This window comes from Carcharodon carcharias, chromosome 6, assembly GCF_017639515.1.
Source record: "Carcharodon carcharias isolate sCarCar2 chromosome 6, sCarCar2.pri, whole genome shotgun sequence".
Classification (NCBI taxonomy): domain Eukaryota; kingdom Metazoa; phylum Chordata; class Chondrichthyes; order Lamniformes; family Lamnidae; genus Carcharodon; species Carcharodon carcharias.
Window position 1 is genome coordinate 48,576,243 of NC_054472.1, and position 19,662 is coordinate 48,595,904.

Genomic DNA, 19,662 nt, shown 5'->3' on the forward strand with positions numbered 1-19,662 from the left:
AATTACAACCTTTGTTGATATTTATTTAGGCCTCATCCATGGTTGGATACCTAAATGAGTATTCATCAAAATTTCATCACCTCCCATTTCAAACAAAAATATCAAAATTACTGAAATCAATTGGTCAGTGTTCTTAACAATTATAATGTCTTGCAACTGATCTTTAAAATGAGTGGCAAACTCAAGTAATAAATATCGCAATGATTCAAAACACTGAATCAAATAAATGCTAAAATAAAAACAGAAAATGCTGGATATACTCTGTATGTTAGGCAGCATCAGTGGAGAGAGAAACAGAGTTAACATTTCAGGTCAATGACCTTTGAAAGAAGCTATCTGAGCTGCTGAGAATCCAGCATTTCCTCTTTAGTTCAGATTTCCAGCATCTGCAGAATATTACTTTGGTAAAAAGAAATGCTAACCTCATTCAATAAGACAAATTTTGCAAAGCTCTGCTCCTGATGTAGAAACCGCACTCAGCGGGAGTGAGAATCAAAGGCTCAGTGGTCAGTATGCCTAATTCACGATGTTCCCACCTATTCAGTCATTAAAATGAATGCTTAGAAAATCAGGATTACTGAATGTTGGGTGCACTCATCTCTGTGTTGTTTCCCTGTGACAGGAGCATTGCCTGGCAAAATTTACTCTTACAACATCAATGCCAAAGAAGTTCACAAGGCAGATCAAAATATATTTCAACTTAACTGCACTTCTTTTAATAAATTCATGATGCCACTCTTAAACAGGAACAAAAAATTTCAAATCAGAACCTTGCTATACATGGATATCTGCAACTTGTTTAAAACATATACACATTCCAGAACTACCCTATAGAAATTTTCTGCATCCAGTGATATCAGAACACAACTGTGAAATGAGACGAAAAATGGGGCTAGGGGGAGAAACTAAAGAAAATGCAATGGGAACATGTTTAAGCTGATCTCTAGAGTATAACATAAGGCAAAATAATGCAGCAATTTAATTTAAATCAAGAAACTCAAGATTCATGTCACAAAAGTTATTTAACTATGTATTTAGTTTAACTTCAACTGCAATGTTGCAACATTTGTACAGATTCTTAGTAAAACACAGTTTAGTGCTTGGGGTTAGGTGGGTATAATGATCAATGTTAAATGTTTGAAAGGTACATGGCCACACATACCCAATACTCAATCAGTAAAGGCAGTGCAATGACTAAACCATAGAGACCAGAAGTTCCCAGTTTTGATTTATGCTTTGTGTTCAGCCAGCTGTAATGGCAGAAGAGGCATTATGATTAACCTCAGTACCCTCAATAAGGGAGAGGAAATCAGCCTGGATTTCTGCTCCCAGTCAGATTGCTACTGTAAAGCACCTGTGGATGTCAGTGGAGGACAAAGTCAAACTTTGATATGATGATGCTCCTTATGATCCAGTGACCTGCCAACACCTACTGTCTAACATCACATGATGAACTGTCACTTGCACGAGGTACTCTGCAACTTTAACCCAGCAGAAGCCAGTGCAATCAGAAAAGGAGGAAGCAAATTGTCAAAAAAAATCCTAAAAGATAACCACAATGAATAATTAATCCCCTCAAATAATGAACCTCCGATTGCAGTTGCCAAATAATCTACAGGGATGAGGAAAAAAAAACTAAATGCTGAAAAAACACAAATCACAGTATGATTGTGAGCATCTGAAAATAGGAAAAGCTGGCATTTGGTTTAAGTTTGAGATTCTTTGTGACATTGAAAGGTTCTAGCCTTACACATTAACTTTTCTCTTCTCTTTTCACATACTGACAGGTCTGCTGCATATGCCCAACCTTTTCTGCCTTTATTTTCTACACCAAATTTGTAATTTTGCCTACCAAAGTTAGTCTGGAAATTGAGCTACTTAAGGATATATATTTAAAATAAAGGAACATAGAATTAGACTGAAAGACGTACAGAGAATGTTATACAAACAAGTTCCAATTTTCTTATTTACAACAGTAGAAAAATGTTTTTTGATTTTCAGTAGAATCTCTATGGCTATTTTTCCATTCAAACTACTGCATGGATTTATAATTAAATTAATTACCTTGTTTTGACTTATTTTCCAACTGTTTAATATTTGCTAATGGTGCTGTATGTTGAAACATATTCACTGATGAAGATAAATGGCTTTTATATATGACCAAAAGCATTTTTACGTGAGGTTTTTTGTTGTTGTGATGGTGTAGTGCAAATCACTTCTGTTAGCCACCTGAAAATCTCATGTCGAACTACACTCACTTAATTTAATAACGTCATTGAATTTTAATAGAATCAGCTAACTTCAAATTCCGACTACTAAGTAAACATTCCTCAATTATTTTTATTATATGTTCAGAATTTTGAATTTTTTAATGTAGAAATGGGACATGTAAAATAGAAGTTTATTTATGACCTATTTATTTGGGGTATTAGCCATATTTACTTTATCTAATTGTGACTTTAGTCTGTCTACAGCCCCGTTTACACTACAGCCGTAAATTTGAAATAGTTTTGAATTTACAGCTGTTTTGGTTCGACAATTAAATGATAGCAATTTATTTACACTGATATAAAATCTCTCACCCTCCAACACTGGTTTAAATCCAGCACAAAAGCAAAGGATCTGAATCAGTCTGGTATGAACAGTCTGATTTAAATCTCTGCTGAATTTTTGTTCTGCCCAATTAACCAGCACATCCCTCAGACAGGTAATTTAATTTAATCCTGTTCAGACACATGTACTGGATTAGGGTAGAGGTGAGTGCAAACGCTAGGGAGGCCAAATTCAGTTCGGATCAATCAATCCGAACTCAAATTGATGTCCCCGTGTAAATGGGGTACGAGGCTAGCAGAGAAATTACTTACATCTTGTGCAAAAATTCTCTCTCTTACTCGTTGATATTCCTCTTCTCTCTCCTCAATTGATTTACTTCTTCTATCATCTCTAAATGGATGAATCCTATTTTGCTGCAAGATAAACATTTCCTGAAAGGATATGAAATACTGTTCGTTTACACATAAACCTATTTAAAATCCCATCCAACTGAACTGAGGTTTGTGCAGATTAGTTAAAGTACACATATTACTGCCGTCATATGTACGTATAATAGGTTAACTGACTGAATGGATTAAAAATTGAATAGTTTTTGCTGCTGGATTTTATCAGGAAAAGTTTTATTCTCAAGCTTCACACAGTGTTACATACCTGATTGTCGTCTTTATCCATACTAGAATTATCTCTTTTTAAAATAAATCTTTTCTGGGAGTCGTCGTTCTTCTCATCTTTTATATGCTCGCAGAACCTTTGTTCTGGTCTGTTGGCATATATAAAAACACAGAAATGCAATCAAACCAGTTTTTCTGCAAAGATGATTCATTGGCATTTTTCAAAGAACCTTCGTATACCACTGACACATTAAAAGTCCACAATTACTGATCTAGATTGGGACTTTGGAGGGCTGCGATGGAATTTGAGCCTGTTGATTATTTATTATTTATTTCGCGATTGCAAACTTCTGAAGCCAAGCAATAGTCTCCTCATTTGTTCAATTTAAGGTGATTAATCCATCGCTTAGTCTGTAGAGGGGACACTCCGTGATGATGTGCAGTATTGTTTGTGTTTCTCCACAAGTGCTTAAGAGGCTTGTACTGAGGCCCCTGCAGCAGAGGTTGGCTGCACTTGTCTGTGTGAAATCTATTTAGCAAGGAGCACTGTTGCCATGGTAGTTCAAAGCCTGTCATTCACAAATGGGGTTTGTCACAAGGAATTTGTTAGTGACTTCCTGTGTTTCCCATTCCTAGATCCAAAGGATGTCTGCTGGTAAATCTTGCACAGGAAAGGTGCTCCATATGGGACGAGATTGAAGGCGGGCAGTAGGTGGATTGGATAGGCCACCTTAGGTTGGTAAGTGAGGTGCAGCATGGATGGTTTCAACCAGCTTATGGGTTTTTGGCAGTCAGTGGATATGGTAGAGTGATTGCAAGGACAGGAAGCCAGGGGAGGGGTGTTGAGTGGAGAGTTCCAGTTATGATGTGCATCATTGGATAATGCACAGGCTGCAGCAGGAAGGGATAAACTGTAAGCTTTACGTAGACTATTGTGCTGGACTGGGTGTGATAGAATCATGTGTGTAAATGAACAATAAAAGAGATTCATTTACCATAGACGATCATTTTTGAAAGATAATCAACGTTAAGAATAGGTAATATACTTACATTCTAGTATTGCTAGTTTTATTGATTATAACAGATTTTCCTGTTTGATCTACATTATGATCCATTCCAAAATAAGCTGCTACCCTGTGCACCAACATCCGATGATATGATGACATTGGAGGGAATTTCTTATAGTGATTGCTAGGAGAGAAAAAAACAAATAAAGTCAATTCCTTCCCAATGAAGATAATTCATTGAGCTTACTTGAAATATAGACATAGACTTACTTGAAAATAAGAGATCTCTCATGCTAATACACAAAGTTAGGCTGGGAGCAGAGCTTCTGATTGGGAAATAGGGCACAGGAAGAGAAGCAAAACAGTCAGGTAAGCAATGTAATAATGGCCATGGACTGGAGCAATTGGGCACAATGGAATGTGACATTTCCCACACAATCTCCAGATCATTCACTATAACTTTGGCAGAAGAGCTACACAAACCTTTGAAAAACAGCTCTTTAATCCAAAATTATGGTGGGCAAGCAGAAGCTCAGCGGAAATTCACTCCCACTATTTTTACTCTAAAAGGAATTTTATATATAATGCAAATATTCATAGTTTGCTTTATTAAAAATGTTACTGGTACTGTAAACATTTAACAGGTCCCTGATTAATGAATCATCCAGTTTTAATGCAGTTAGACTCTTCCGACTAGGAGAGGGACAAAAATTACCAGCAGTAAGTCCTGGCAATTTCTGTGAAACCTCTGCCAAAGATTTTTAAAAAAAAGATTTGTGCTATGCACCTCTCCTGGATAATAAATGTGGTGGTGTTCATTAGACTTAGAGGGAGCTGCAGTGCACAGAGTGACACTGGTATATTATACAAATTGTAGCCAGCCAACTCTTTGAGCATCTTCATACAGGATAGGATGAACAATGGGAAAGCCCATGAGCGCAAGTCCCAAGCATCTGAAAGAAAAATAGGCCTCTGGCAGGAAGCATTCCTAAAATTGTCTAGTTACAGTATTAAAACCCAGGATGACAAATTGTGAAAGTGAATTCAATACATCTGTTAATTTTAGGACCAAGAAAAATTGTCATGAAAACAATATTATAAAATCCCAACACGTTCACTAATGTCCTACAGTGAAAGGAATCTGCAACTGCAGTTCTAGCCTGGTCTCTAGTTCACACCACATTGTTAACTCCTAATATTCTATGAAATGGCCACTCAGGGCCACTCAGCACCTGACCGCATTACAGCCTTGGTCCAAACATGGACAAAAGAACTGAACTCGAGAAGAGGTGAGAGTGACTGTCCTTGATATTAAGGGAGCATTTGACTGAGTGTGACATCAAGGAGCCCTATCAAAACTGGAATCAATGGAAATGAGAGGGACGACTCTCCACTGGCACAAAGAAAGATGGTTGTGGTTGTTGGAGGCTAAACATCTCAGTGCCAGGACTTTGCTGCAGGAGTTCCTCAGGGTAGTGTCCTAGGCCCAACCATCTTCATTAATGACCTAACCTCCATCATATGGTCAGAAGTGGGGATGTTCACTGATGATTGCACAATGTTCAGCACAATTTGCAACTCCTCAGAAACTGAAGCAGTCCATGTCCATATTCAGCAAGACCTGGACAATATTTAGGCCTAGGCTGATAAGTGGCAAATAACATTTGTGCCAGGCAATGACCATCTCCAACAAGAGAGAATTTAACCATCTTCTCTGGTTGCTCAACATCCTGGGAGTTACCATTGATGAGAAACTGAACTGGACTAGCCATATAAATACTGTAGCTGCAAGAGCAGATCAGAGGCTGGGAATCCTGTGGAGAGTAACTCACCTCCTGACTCCCCAAAGCCTATCCACCATCTACAAAGCACAAGTCAGGAATGTGATGGAATACTCTCTACTTGCCTGGAAGAGTACGGCTCTAACAACACTCAAGAAGCTCAACACTCAAGAACACCATCCAGGACAAAACAGCCCACTTGATCAGCATCCCATCCACCATAATAAACATTCACTTCCTCTACCACTGATGCACAGTAGCATTATTGTGCATCATCTACAAGATGCACTGCAAGCAATTCACCAAGGTTCCTTCGACAGCACCTCCCAAACCCATGATCTCTACCACAGAGATGGACAAGGGAAACAAATGCATGGGAACACTACCACTCGCAAGCTCCCTGCCAAGTCACACACCATCCTGACTTGGAACTATATCAGCGTTATATGTACCATCAAGGGCAATTATGGAAGGCAATACATGCTGGCCTAGCCAGTGATGCCCACGGGCATGTCCATGGGATATGAACGAATATTAAAAAATCTCAGTTGTGAATAACTTTCTACGAGATACAATAATAAAAGAATTAGGTGGACCTATTGCCAACAACCCAGGCAATGTAGCAGGATAAGACTTCGATAATCTCAGCCATGTTAAAACTCTGTAAAGTCCTTTTCACTAAAATCTGGAGTCCTGTGCTGAAGTTGAAAGAGGTGTCCAACAACCCGATATAGTTGGCCTCACAGAACCATATTCATTAGTTAATATTCCAAGGCCATTTAATACCATCCAAGGGCAAGTTCTGTCCCATGAGAGGTGAGGGGCAGGATTAGCAGTGAAAGGCAGAGAAATTAGCTTTGTTTCCCAGCCCAGATTGGAATTTTGCCAGCTGCTTGGCAGCAAGCTGGTATGTGGGAAGGCTGGAAAAATGGTGCAGGGTGGCATTGAGGGTGTGCCTGACATCTTCCTGCCACCATGTCATTTTTCCAGTGGCGGGAAGGCTGGCAGATGTGCTGCCCATGGGAGCCCAATTGAGCCATTCAATGGCCGTTAATGCTTCTTCCAGCCTCTGTGGGCATTTTGCTGACATCGGGGCTGGCCTGCCACCACATGATGAGACCATCCAGTGAAACCCGATGGTCTCCATATGGGTTCGGAGACGGGGGAGGAAGAGCCTGAGGTGGGGGGTAATGGGAGGGGCTGCTGGTAGTTTGTTGGGGGGTAGTGGGTGGCTCCTTCTTGGACATTCAATAGCTCATAGAGGGATCTATCTGCCTGCCCTCACTGACAAACCCCGCCTCCCATCTTCTCTAACAACCATGGAGGCCTTCCTGCCTGGCTCAGACCGCTTTCCTGCTCTTCATGGGAGCCTGGTCATCGATGTGCCCCTCATCCTGTAGCTACAACCTCAACAATAGTCACTGCTAGTAATGGTGCGGCTGCGGCTTCCAGCCTCTGATTGGGCCAGCATCTCTTGGAAGCTAGCTGTCTTTCTTAATAGGGATGGTAGCCCCAGCAGCCATTTTGGCCACTGCTGGGAATCTATCTCTCTGAGTCCTGCCACTGGCCAAAGCGGGGTCACTACCCAACTTTGGCCCTAGCAAGATGACTTGTGCCTCTATGATATAATTCAACCCCTAACTCTGTCATGTTTATGGGCAGTCGGGTGTTGAAGGATTTGCTGTTGACCTTCCCTCGTGGGGCAGGAGGAAACTTTAGGTCAAGGTAGAAATGTGACGGTTGGCTTCTCTATCCAATTTTCCCATGGTTTCAGTCACAATGGCCCAAATTTTCCCGTTGGCGAGTTGGGCGCAGAGCCCGTTCGCCGACACAAAAATGATGCGGGATGACGTCGGGGGAACCTCTGATGTCATCCTGCCCCATGTAAATATTTAGGAAGGTGGGTGGACAGTGAAATCAGCCATTGAGGCCATTGGCAGGATCATTAAGATAATTAAAGACCTGCCTGCCCAAGCTTAAGGCTGGCGGGCAGCCAGGAGCCCCAGCGTGCTTCTGAAAAAACATGAAAACTCATCCATCGGCAGGATGAGGTTTCATGTCCATTTTTAAAAACTTTAATAAAATTTCTGTGCTTCTTACTAACATGTCCCATCTTATGTGACATTGTCACAAGGGGGACATGTTAACAATTTTTTTATTTTTTTATTTTTAAAGTTTTTTAGACTGTCAGTAATCTCCCTGAGACAGCACTTAGTCTCAGGGAGATGTGCGCTCTTTCGCCCGCATGAACTTTGACAGTTGGGGAATCCCTACCCACCCCCACCCCACCTTCTCCCAGGGGTCGGCTGTCCACCCACTGCCGAGCCGGTGGGGCCCGCACGCCCATCAAGGGCAAAATTCTGCCCAATATGCCTAACTTGGGATGGTGGAGGAAATTGCAAGCCATTATCTCCATTGTGCACTATAGGCCACCAAATAGCAGGAAGGAGAAAGAGGAGCAAACTTGGATGTAAATTACAAAAAGATGGAAGAAGTGCGAAGTGATGCATTTTGGGAGGACTGACACAGCAAGGGAGTACACAAAGAATGGTAGGACCCCAGGAAGTACAGAGGATCAGAGGGACCTGGGTGTACATGTCCATAGCCCTATAGATCTCTGAAGGCAGCAGCACAGGTAGATAAGGTGGTTAAGAAGGCATATGGGATACATGCCTTTATTAGCTGAGGCATAGAACACAAGAGCAGGGAAGTTATGTTGGAGCTGTACAAAATGCTAGTTAGGCCACAGCTGGAGTACTGCGTGCAGTTCTGGTCACCGCACTATAGGAAGAATGTGATTGCACTGGAGAGGGTGCAGAGCAGATTCACCAGGATGTTGCCTGGGCTGGAGTTTTTCAGCTATGAAGAGAGACTGGATAGGCTAGGGTTGTTTTCCTTAGAGCAGAGAAGGCTGAGGGGGTCCTGATAGAGGTATACAAAATTATGAGGGGCATAGATAGGGCAGATAGGAATAAACTTTTCCCCTTAGCAGAGGTGTCAATAACCAAGGGGCATAGATTTAAGGTAAAGGGTAGGACGTTTAAAGGGGATTTGAAGAAAATTTTTCTCACCCAGAGGGTGGTGGGAATCTAGAACACACTGCCTGAGGGGCTGGTAGAGGCAGGAACCCTCACAACATTTAAGAAGTATTTCGATGAGAACTTGAAACACCATAGCATACAGGGCTACGGGCCAAGTGCTGGGAAATGGGATTAGAATAGATAGATGCTTGATGGCCAGCACGGACATGATGGACAGAAGGGTCTGTTTCTGTGTTGTATAATTCTATGTGGAGGATCTTCCGGTCAGCATGCAGGGGTGTGGCCCACTCACCGACACACAAAATGACACGGGATGATGTCGCGTGAAACTCCCAATGTCACCCTGCTTCACTTCCATTTTCAGGTTGGCAGGGGCACAGCCGAATCACCTGTGCACCTGCCGGCCTCTCAACAGCCTATTGTAGCCATTTGAAAAGTAATTAACCTCATTAATGGACCTGCCCGTCCAGCCTTAGGGCTGGCGGGCAGACCTGGAGCCCCGGCAGGCTTAAGAAAAAGCATGAAATCTCATCCACAGGTGGGATGAGGTTTCATAAGCGTTTTTAAATATTTAATAAAGGTTTCACTGAAAGTGATGGACATGTCCCAGCTCATGTGACAGTGTCACATGATCTTTTCCCCGAGTGGAAGAGTCAATTACTAGGGGACATAGATTTAAGGTGAGAGGAGAAAACTTTAGAGGAGATGTGCAGGGCAAGTTTTTTTACACAGAGGGTAGTGTGTGTCTGGAATTCACTGCCAGAGGAGGTGGTGGAAGCAGGTACGATAGTGTTGTTTAACAGGCAGCTTGACAAATACATGAATAGGATGGGAATAGAGGGGCCCCGGAAGTGCAAAATATCTTAGTTTGACAGGCAATATGATCGGCGCAGGTTTGGAGGGCTGAAGGGCTTGTTCCTGTGCTGTACTTTTCTTTGTCCTTTGTTCTTTGCCACATGAGGGGACATGTCAGGGAAATGTTATCATTTGCTTAACATTTTTAAATCTGGAGCCAATCTCCCTGAGGCAGCACTTAGCCTCTCGGCTGAGGGAATCCCCCCCTACCCGCCCGCACAGGGAGCGCATAGTGATTCCTGGCGGACATCATGTTAGGCAGGCCTTAATTGGCCTGTCCACGTCAAATGGTGGTGCGCCCCCAATCAGAGGAGCACATGCCCATGCCCGCTCCTGCACTTCCCCCCACCAACGGGGGGAAAATTTTCCCCTATGACTTTATGACCTTTATAGTGGTGATAATGGGGGACTTCAGTTATCCTAATATAGACTGGGAAAATGATAGTGTAAAGAGTAAATAGGGGGATGAATTCATGAAATGTGTACAAAAGAATACTCTTGCTGTTTCAATCAGAAGAGAAAGAGCAATAGTGACCTGGATCTGGAGAAAGATTAAGAGCATGGTTCAGTGGGGAAGCATTTTGGAAACAGTGATCACATTATCGTCAGGTTTAGAAATTATGGAACTGGATAAGATCCAATCAAATATGGAAATACTCAATTGATAAAGGGCTAATTTCATAAACTAGTTGGGCTGAATGGTCTGTTTCTCTGCTGTTTCTCCTCTGTAATTTTAGTGCGTTGAGAGGTGACCTAGCCCAGGTGGATTGGAATCAAAAGTTGGCAGGTGAAACAGGAAGTGAATAAAGGAGGCCTTAGAGGAAGAGATCATTTGGGTACAGACTAGGCTTATTCCTAGGAAGGCGAGGGAAGGCCATCCTTAAAGACTAAAAGTTATGGAGATTAAAATGAAACACAAAAAGGAAGTTTATGATAAATATCAGGATTATGGCCAGAATCTCCGTTTGGCATATGGGGGCGTACCCTGCACACAGCAATGCGTAAAATGACGCATGGTGATGTCGGGCGTGTGTCCTGACGCCACTGTGTGTCATTCCAATCTTCAGTTCGGTGGGCGTGCACCGGAGTCGGCTGCGTACCGGCTGAACAGTCAAGGGCCTGTTAAGGCCATTAATTACCTAATTGAAGTGATTGTCAGGGCTGCCTGTCCGACCTTAAGGTTGGCGGGAAAGCGAAGAGCCCAGGCGGCCTTTGCATTTCTCATGAAACCTCATCCACGGTTTTAAATAAATTTAAATAACACTTTTTTATAAAAATTCATAAACATGTTCCAGCTCATGTGACACGGTGACAGTGAGAGGACATGTCTGAATAATTTTATTTTTTTATTTTAAAAATCTTTTGAACTGAACTTAATCTCCCTGAGGCAGTTCTGTGCCTCAGAGATTTCTGCGCTCTTTTGCACGCTTGCGCGAAAGCCGCAGGCCCCGGCTTTCCATCCTCCCCCCACCTGCACAGGTAGCGCTGAGCGCTTGAGTGCGCGTCACGCTGGGCGGGCCTTAATTGCCCCGCCCACATAAAATGGCAGCACGCAGCCGATTGTGGGTGGCGATCGGCTCTGCCCTCGCCCCCGACCAGCCCGCCTGACGGGGAGAAAATTCCCCCCTATAATGCAGCAAGGGGCCAAGCTGAATACTGAAAGTTCAGAGCAGAAATTAAAAGGAAAGAAGAGGGGCAAAGAAACCGCATAAGAATAGATTATCGGGTAATCTTTCATTAAACCCCTAAACAGTAAAAGATTAGTCAAAGGAAGGGTGGGACTGATTAAGGACCAAAAGAGAGATCTTCGTTTGGAAACAGAGGGCATGGCAGAGCTAAGAAATTAGTATTTTGCATCTGTCTTCACTGAAGAAGAGGATGCTGCCAATGTCACAGTAAAGGAAGAGGGAGTAGAGCGTTTGTATGGGATAAAAATAAATAAAGAGATCCTTAAAACATTGGCAGAGCTCAAAGTAGAAAATACACCTGTTCTGGTTTGTATACATTGTCTGCTGCTTAAGAGCATCGGTGAGGTTGTTGCAAATGTTCCTGTTCAAACAAAAGGGGGAAGTGATAAACCTGGCAACTACAAGGCAAGTCAGCCTATCGTAAATAATGAGAAAACAGCTAGTGGCAATTATCCAAGACAAAAAGAATTGTCACTCGGAATACGGGTTAATAAATGACAGCCAGCATGGATTTGTTAATGGTAGGTCATGCTTGACTAACTTGATTGAGTTCAATGATGACGCACTGGGAAATGTTTTTGAAGGTGGTGCAATTAATGTTGTATATTCGGACTGCAATAGGTATTTTATAAAATGCCAGATAATTTTGTTAGCAAAAGTGAAGCCTGTGAGTTTAACTGGATAGTAGCAGTGTGGATACAAAATTGGCTAAGTAAGGGTCGGAAAGCAGAGAATAGTGGTAAATGCTTGTTTTTCAGACTGAAGGACATTATGTCGTGGAGTCTTCTAGGAGTGGTATTATATGAATGACCTACACTTGGGTAAACAGAGCATAATTTCAAAGTTTGCAGATGGCACAAAAGTCAGAAATGTAGTAAACAAGTGAGCAGGTTGGTAATAGACTTCAGGGAGAAGTCATGCATTTTGATGGTGAACTGAGAAAACACACTGCAGATGAAATATAATAGAGAATTGTGAAGTGGTGGGAAGAATGAGAGGCAATATAAACAAATAAATGGTATAATTTTAAAGGTGGTAGAGGAACAGAGAAGCATGGGGGTGTCCATACACAAGTCTTGCAGATGGCAGCAAAAGTTAAAGCTGTTAAAAAGCCATACAAGATCTGTGGCCAGAAATATAAAAACAAAAACATATATATATATATATATATATATATATAGAAACAGATTGTAGAAGCTTTTATAAGTATAGAAAGGGAGTAGCTAAAGTAAACATTGGTCCCTTAGAAGCAGAGACAGGAGAAATTATCATGGCAAATCAAGAAGTAGCAGAGGCATTGAACAAATGTTTTGTGTCTGTCTTCAGATTAGAAGACACAAGTTCCATACCAGAAATTGACAGTAACCTAGGGGCTAAAAAGAGAAGAAATTCAGGAAATTAATATCAGCAGAGAAAAAAGTATTGGAGAAACTTAAGGGAATGAAATCTGACAAATCCCTGATGGTTTACATCCTAGGATTCTAAAAGACATGGCCGCAGAGATGGTGGATGTGCTAGCTATGATTTTCCAAAATTCCTTAGAAAAGGGAACAGTCCTATTAGGTTGGAAGTTGACAAACATTACACTGCTTTTTAAGAGAGGACTGGGGGGGGTGGAGGGGGAGGGGTGCTGGTGGGGAGAGAAAATAGTGGACTACAAGCCAGTTAGCCTAACAGTTGTTAGGAAAATGTTGGAATCCATTATTAAGCAAGTTTTAACAATGTACTTAGAAAAGCATAGTATGATTAGAATAAGTCAACATGGTTTTACGAAAGGGAAATCCTGTTTGACAAATTTATTAGAGTTTTTTGAGAATGTAACTAGTAGGATAGATAAAGGGGAACCAGTAGAGGTAGTATGCCTGGATTTCCAAAAGGCATTCCAGCAGGTGCCGCGCAAAAGGTTAACAGGCATGATATTTCATGGAATTCGGGGCAATATAGTAGCATGGATAGAGGATTGGTTAATGGATAAAAATCAGAGAGTGAGCATAAATGGGCTTTTTCAAGTTTGCAGGCAGTGAATAGTGGAATGCCGCAAGGATCAGTGCTGATCCTTTACAATCTATGAGCAGGATTTTCCACACCTGCCCGCCACTGGGAGCTTCCGGTCCTGCCACAAGTCAATGGACTTCTGACTGGGGCGCCACCCCACCTGCGGAGGGTCCCACCCACGACGGGGCCGGAAAATCCCGGCCTATATTAATGACTTAGATGAAGAGACCGAGAGTAATGTATTTGAGTTTGCTGATGATACCAAGATAGGTGGAAAAGTAAGCTGTGAGGAGGACACAGAGAGGTTGCAAAGGGATGTAGATAGGTAAAGATGGCAACAAGGTGGCAGGCAGAGAATAATGTAGAGAAGCGTAAAGTTATTTACTTTGGTCATAATAATAGAAAAGCTGCATTTTTTTTTAAAGTGTGAAACTTGTGTTGATGTTCAAAGAGGGTGTGCTCATACAAGGAACGCAGAAAGTTACCATGCAGGTGCAGTAAGCAATTAGGAAGGAAAATGGCATGTTGGCCTTTATTGCAAGGGGACTGGAGTATAAGAGTAAAGAAGACAATTGTACAGGGTTTTAGTGAGAGCACATCTGGAGTACTATGCGTAGTTCAGGTCTCCGCATTTAAGAAAGGAAAAACTTTCCTTGGACATGGTACAGTGAAGGTTCGCTAAATTGATCTCTGGGATGATGTGGTTGTTCCATGATGAGAGACTGAGTAAATTGGGATTATATTCTCTGGAGTTTAGACGAATGAGAGGCAACCTCATTTAAACCCATAAAATTCTGAAGGGTCTTGACATGGCAGATGAGGAGATATTGTTTCCACCGGTCAGGGAATGTAAAACACAGTGCACAGAGTCAGGATAAGAGGCTGATTATTTAACACTGAGATGAGGAAGAATTACTTCACTCAAAGGGTTGTGAATCTTCGGAATTCTCTACACCAGAGGTTGTGAATGCTCTGTCACTGAATACATTTAAGGCTGGGAAAGACAGATTTTTAGTCTCTCAGTGAATTAAGGGATGTGGAGAGTGAGCAGGAAAATGGAGTTGAAGCCTAACATCAGCCATGATTGTATTGAATGATGGAGCAGGCTCCTGCTCCTATTTCTTGTGTTCTTGTGGCTTTATAACTAGAAGCTTAGAATACAAAAGCAAGGAGATTATGTTAAATCTTTATAAATGATTTGTTGCAGCTCAGATAGAGTATTGTGCCCAGTTCTGGGTGCTACACTTTAAGAAGGGTGTCAAGGCCTTAGAGAGGGTGCAAAGGAGATTGGTTTGATGAATACAGAACTTCAGTTATGTGGAGAGACTAGAGAAGATGGATTATTTTCCTTACTGCACGGAAGGTTAAAGGACGATTTAACTGAGGTGTTCAGAATTATGAAGTGCTTTTGATAGTGTAAATAAGGAAGAGCTATTAAGCAGAGGTCACATATATGGTATTTGGAAAAAGAACCATTGGTGAGATATTTTTCAATACACTGATTTGTTATGATAGGAATGCACTGCTTGAAATGGTGTTGGAGGCTGATGGATGAATAGCTTTCAAAAGGGAATTGGATAAATACTTGAAAAGGAAAAAAAAGTGATAGAGGAATGGGGAAAGGACAGGGGATTGGTGCTAATTGGATGGCTTTTTCAATGTGCCTTCACAGGCATGATGGCCCCCTTCAGTGCTGTTATTCTATTATTATTCAAAGAGCCCAAAGATTTATTTAAACGGAAAATTAACTTTGTATATCAGTGTTCATTTGAGCCACAAAGAGACTCCAAAGATGCTTAGTTTTAAAAGAACCTGGAGTCTGAAACATGGATGTTATTAATCAGGCTTGGTGAGGATAATGGGCAGAATTTTACCCTCCACTGCGGCAGGTTTGCAGGCGAGAGGAGACATGTGAAATGCCATGGGTGACTTTCCTGGCATCTACACTCCTGCCCTGCCCCCATTGTAATTTTATGAGTGGCAGGAAGGCATAAGGAAGCTTGCTTGTCCTTGTGTCTACTGAAACCCTTAAGTGGCCAATTAATGGCCATTTCCCACCTCGGCTGCTCTTTCATAGGTGGCAGGTTGAGGCCGATAATGGATTGGAAAACTGGCAAGTAACACTGCTCTGGCTTCGGGTGGGAAAGTAGGGAAGAGGTTTCCTTTATGTGCCCCATATTTCAATTGGAGGTCACACCCACTCAAGCTGCCCTGTCCACTCATCCCTCAATTCCCTTCTCTAGGGCCTGCCAGCCTGGCCTCTGCAATACTTCCTCCACCGCCTCTCCCCCCGCCCCCACCAATACAGCTGCCCCTGGGGAAGATACAACCACTTCCACCATGGCTCCCACTCGCTGGACATAAAATCCAGCCAAATAAAGCTAACTTCTTAATCAATGTATTCTTTTCAGTGTAAATTGGAAGAGTGCTTTGAACAAAATGTACTCCATCAGAATAAAACTATGGCATTTTATTCTCCCCTTCCCTAAATGTCTCCTGTAATACTCATTTTTATTGAAATTTAATATCTGTAAATACCTGTAGTTAATAATCTCAAACACAAAATTTACTTAAAAACGACAACTCTTTAAGCACTATCTAAAATCTGCAACAAATTACATGATTTTATATGAGCAGTGAATAAAATTAACATCTAAATAAATATACCTTATCTAAAATGTTTGTGTTTAAAGCAATAAATCAAATGTAATCACTTACTTGTTATCATTGATAAAATCTATTAGTTCCTGTTCCATTTTTAACAGCATCATTCTGTCCCTGGAAAATGATAATCATTAAGTCAATATAAATATAAACATTAATGACCATTGATAACAAACATTAAATGAATCATTTCCCCTATTTTGATCTTGATTGTTCTGCGCACCCCAACATATCATTTTTCCAACCAATAGAGTGAGAAGGCCACTTGCTTTCAGCTCCCTGCCAATGAGAATCTTAAACTGACTGCTGCAAGTGCGACTCATCATAAGATGGTCACCACCATCTGGTTGCTGGCTAGCACTGAGAACTCGGTGCATGGAAAGATTGAGAGTGAGTGCCCACTTGCTAACACTCCTAGCACAGAGGGATCAGTACTGTACTCCTTAATGCTACCTTCATTGAATCTAACTTAACGTGAATTTTCATACCTGACTAGGTTGTTTAAAACTGCTCCATTTTGCTTAAACAAATCCCGTGCTAGTAAGAGGCATCATTCAACCCAAACTATGCGTGTTCATTGGGTCATGCGAATTGCTCTTCAATACTTAATGTTTTAGTCTTTTCTTGGACAATCTGTCTTTCCAAGAACAAAAGGTGTCAAAATGATGAAGCAGGCAATTTCCTCACAGAAGCTGAATTATCAAATGAAGATGAGAGTAGTAATTTTCACCACGACTATATTAAGTTTTTATAAATAATTACTTTATAAAGTCACTCATTTGGACCAATTATCTTCTCAATTTCCCCCACATACATGGAATTATCCCTCAGCTAAGTAGCAAGGAGGCAGGTGTGGGTAATTCTCAATGGTCTGGACTCACAAAAAGGTTATTTTATAGGGTAGGTAGGCCTTCCAAATTCTTCCCCTTCTCAACCGCAACTTTTATTTATTTAGCAACTCCAACATGGTAAAATGTCCCAAGGTGCTTCACTAGATCATTATTGAACAAAACTCGATACCGAGCCACATAAGGAGATATTAGGTCAGATGACCAAAAGCTTAGTTAACAAAGTAGGTTTTAAGGGGCATCTTAAAGGAGGAGTGAGAGGTACAGAGGGAATTACAGAGCACAGGGCCTAGATAGCTGAAGACATGAAAGCCAATGGCGAAGTGATTAAAATCACAACTGGGAAAGAGGCCAAAAGTTGAGGAGCATATAGTTCTCAAAAGGCTTGTAGGGCTAGAGGAGATTGCAGATAAGAGGTGCAAGGTTCTAGAGTGATTTGAAAACAGAATGATAATTATAAACAAAGAGACATTGCTGGACTGGGAGCCAATGTAGGTCACTGAGCACAGGGGTGATAGGTATACAGGGCTTGGTGTGAGTTAGGATGTGAGCTGCCTCAGGGATCTGAAGAATCCAAAAGCAATAAAGAAAGATATAAAAAGTCAAAAAAAAAATGTCCATGCATCAGAATCAGTCACCTGCACATATGGATAATGAAAATTCTGCCCAAACATTTTTTTACATTTAATATTGGAAACCTCATCCCGCCCTAGGATGAGGTTTCCTCAGAAAGGTAAAGGCCGGCTGGCCAATTCGCCTGCTTGCCAACCGTAACGTTGGACAGGCAACAAAAAAATCCCCATCAATTACAATGTTAATGGCCTTAATAAGCTGCTTAATTGTTGGCGGGCCTGCTGCCGATTCTCGCGTGCACCCGCTGACCGAAACATCGCGCAAGTGCAGGTTACCACACGCTATTTCACGTTTGAGTAGGTCGGGCACACGCCCGCACGCCAAGCGAAAAATTCTGCCCCATATCTCAATTGTTTTGAAATGCATTGACGGTCCTCATTGGGAAAGAAGCTTACTTCTTTTAGTCGGACTGCACTTAAACTCAGGCAGAACCAAAGTCACTGATGATAACAGTTGTTCTTTTAAGTCAATCTTTTCTAATTGATAGAATACTCTCCACTTGCCTGGATGAGTGCAGCTCCAGCAACACCATTCTTGACAATGCAGCCCACTTGATTGGCACCACAACGACAAACATTCACTCCCTCCACCACTGACACACAGTGACAGCAGTGTGTACCATCTACAGGATGCACTGCAGGAATTCACCAAGGCTCCTGAGAAAGCATCTTCCAAACCCACAGCCATTACCATCTAGAAAGACAAGGGCAGCAGGCACATGGGAACACCATCACCTGGAAGTTCCCCTCCAAGCCACTCACCACCCTTCACTGTTCCTTCACTGTCACTGGGTCAAAATCCTGGAACTCCCTTCCTAACAGCACTGTGGGTGTACCTACACACATGGACTGCAACAGTTCAAGAAGGCAGCTCACCACCACCTTCTCAAAGGCAACTAGGGATGGGCAATAAATGCTGACCCAGCCAGCGAAGACCACATCCCGTGAATGAATTAAGAAAAATTGTGTAGTCATTTCTTTCCAGAAGCAAGGGTGTAAGAGATCACAATCACATGTATATTTAAATTACATATGGAATCATGTAAATGTTATTACTGATCTCACAAGCTTATAAAGTTACTTAGCTTACAGTACCAGAATCAATAATAACACAAGAAAACTATTCGTGGGCAATCATGGGTAACATTCAAAAGGATAATACTGTTCCATTTTCCCTTAGCCATTTTCCTTTGTGTTTTCTGACAGTTTATTTGCAAAACATTAACAATAATCTTTGTTTTCCCCTTACATTTGCTAATGAACCCGCTAGGGATTCCCAACATTTTGTATCTTTATGGCATTTTTAGAATTCAATTTCTGTTGCAACCAATGCTTTATTTGGCCAACAATGATGCCAATCTTTGGCAGTTAAAAATTAAACAAGATTTTGTCTTAATGTTTTTAGTAATAAACAGACATTGGTCCCATATGTGGGATAAGGTTTCCTGGAGGAGTTATGATTGGAAACTACAGAAGAGCACATTTCCCCGACTGCTATGGAATTTTAACTCCAAGGCATGTGAGTTTTTTTTTAAAAATAGATTTCACATCCAGAAGCTAACCTGTTTGGTAGGCTTGGCAGCCTGTCCAACTTGGAAGTTCTTCAAAGAAAGGCTACTGCTGAGGATCAAGTAAGTTTTGTGATTGTTGGGGGTAGAGATACCGGCAGCTGGGAGTGGTAGGCAACGTGTGGTTGCAGGAGTCCGGGAAGATTGGGGGGATGTGATTAGAGGTCGAATGGGGAGAAATGGGTGGGTTGGCGGGAGAATCTGAGGACACAGTGGGGGACTGGGGAAGATCAGAAGCCAGTGATCACAGAAGGTCAGGGAAAGTTAATAATGGTTGAGGTGATTGATAAGGATTGTTGAAAGAATATCATGAAAGTGTACCTTTGCTGTTATATTGTTGGACCTGGGAAAACATTCCTGCTCATCCTGGCCCACGAGAAATGCTGTAAAGGCATTTAGCTGATTGATTCGACAATTGT

General features: G+C 41.8%; 1 protein-coding gene across 7 annotated transcripts in view; it reads right to left on the minus strand.

Annotated features, from left to right (window-relative positions):
- Window positions 1–19,662, minus strand: part of LOC121279013 (cAMP-regulated phosphoprotein 21-like) — a 293,633-nt gene that overhangs the window by 100,305 nt on the left and 173,666 nt on the right. For 5 of the 7 annotated variants that reach the window (XM_041189756.1, XM_041189752.1, XM_041189753.1 and 2 more), the window contains 4 exons: window positions 16,250–16,309; window positions 4,215–4,355; window positions 3,205–3,313; window positions 2,865–2,984 (listed from right to left, as the gene is read on the minus strand). In XM_041189756.1, coding sequence (XP_041045690.1) covers window positions 2,865–2,984; window positions 3,205–3,313; window positions 4,215–4,355; window positions 16,250–16,309 — 430 coding nt within the window. The remainder of the gene's footprint in view (window positions 1–2,864; window positions 2,985–3,204; window positions 3,314–4,214; window positions 4,356–16,249; window positions 16,310–19,662) is intronic. The other 2 variants (XM_041189755.1, XM_041189757.1) reach the window with 2 other exon arrangements.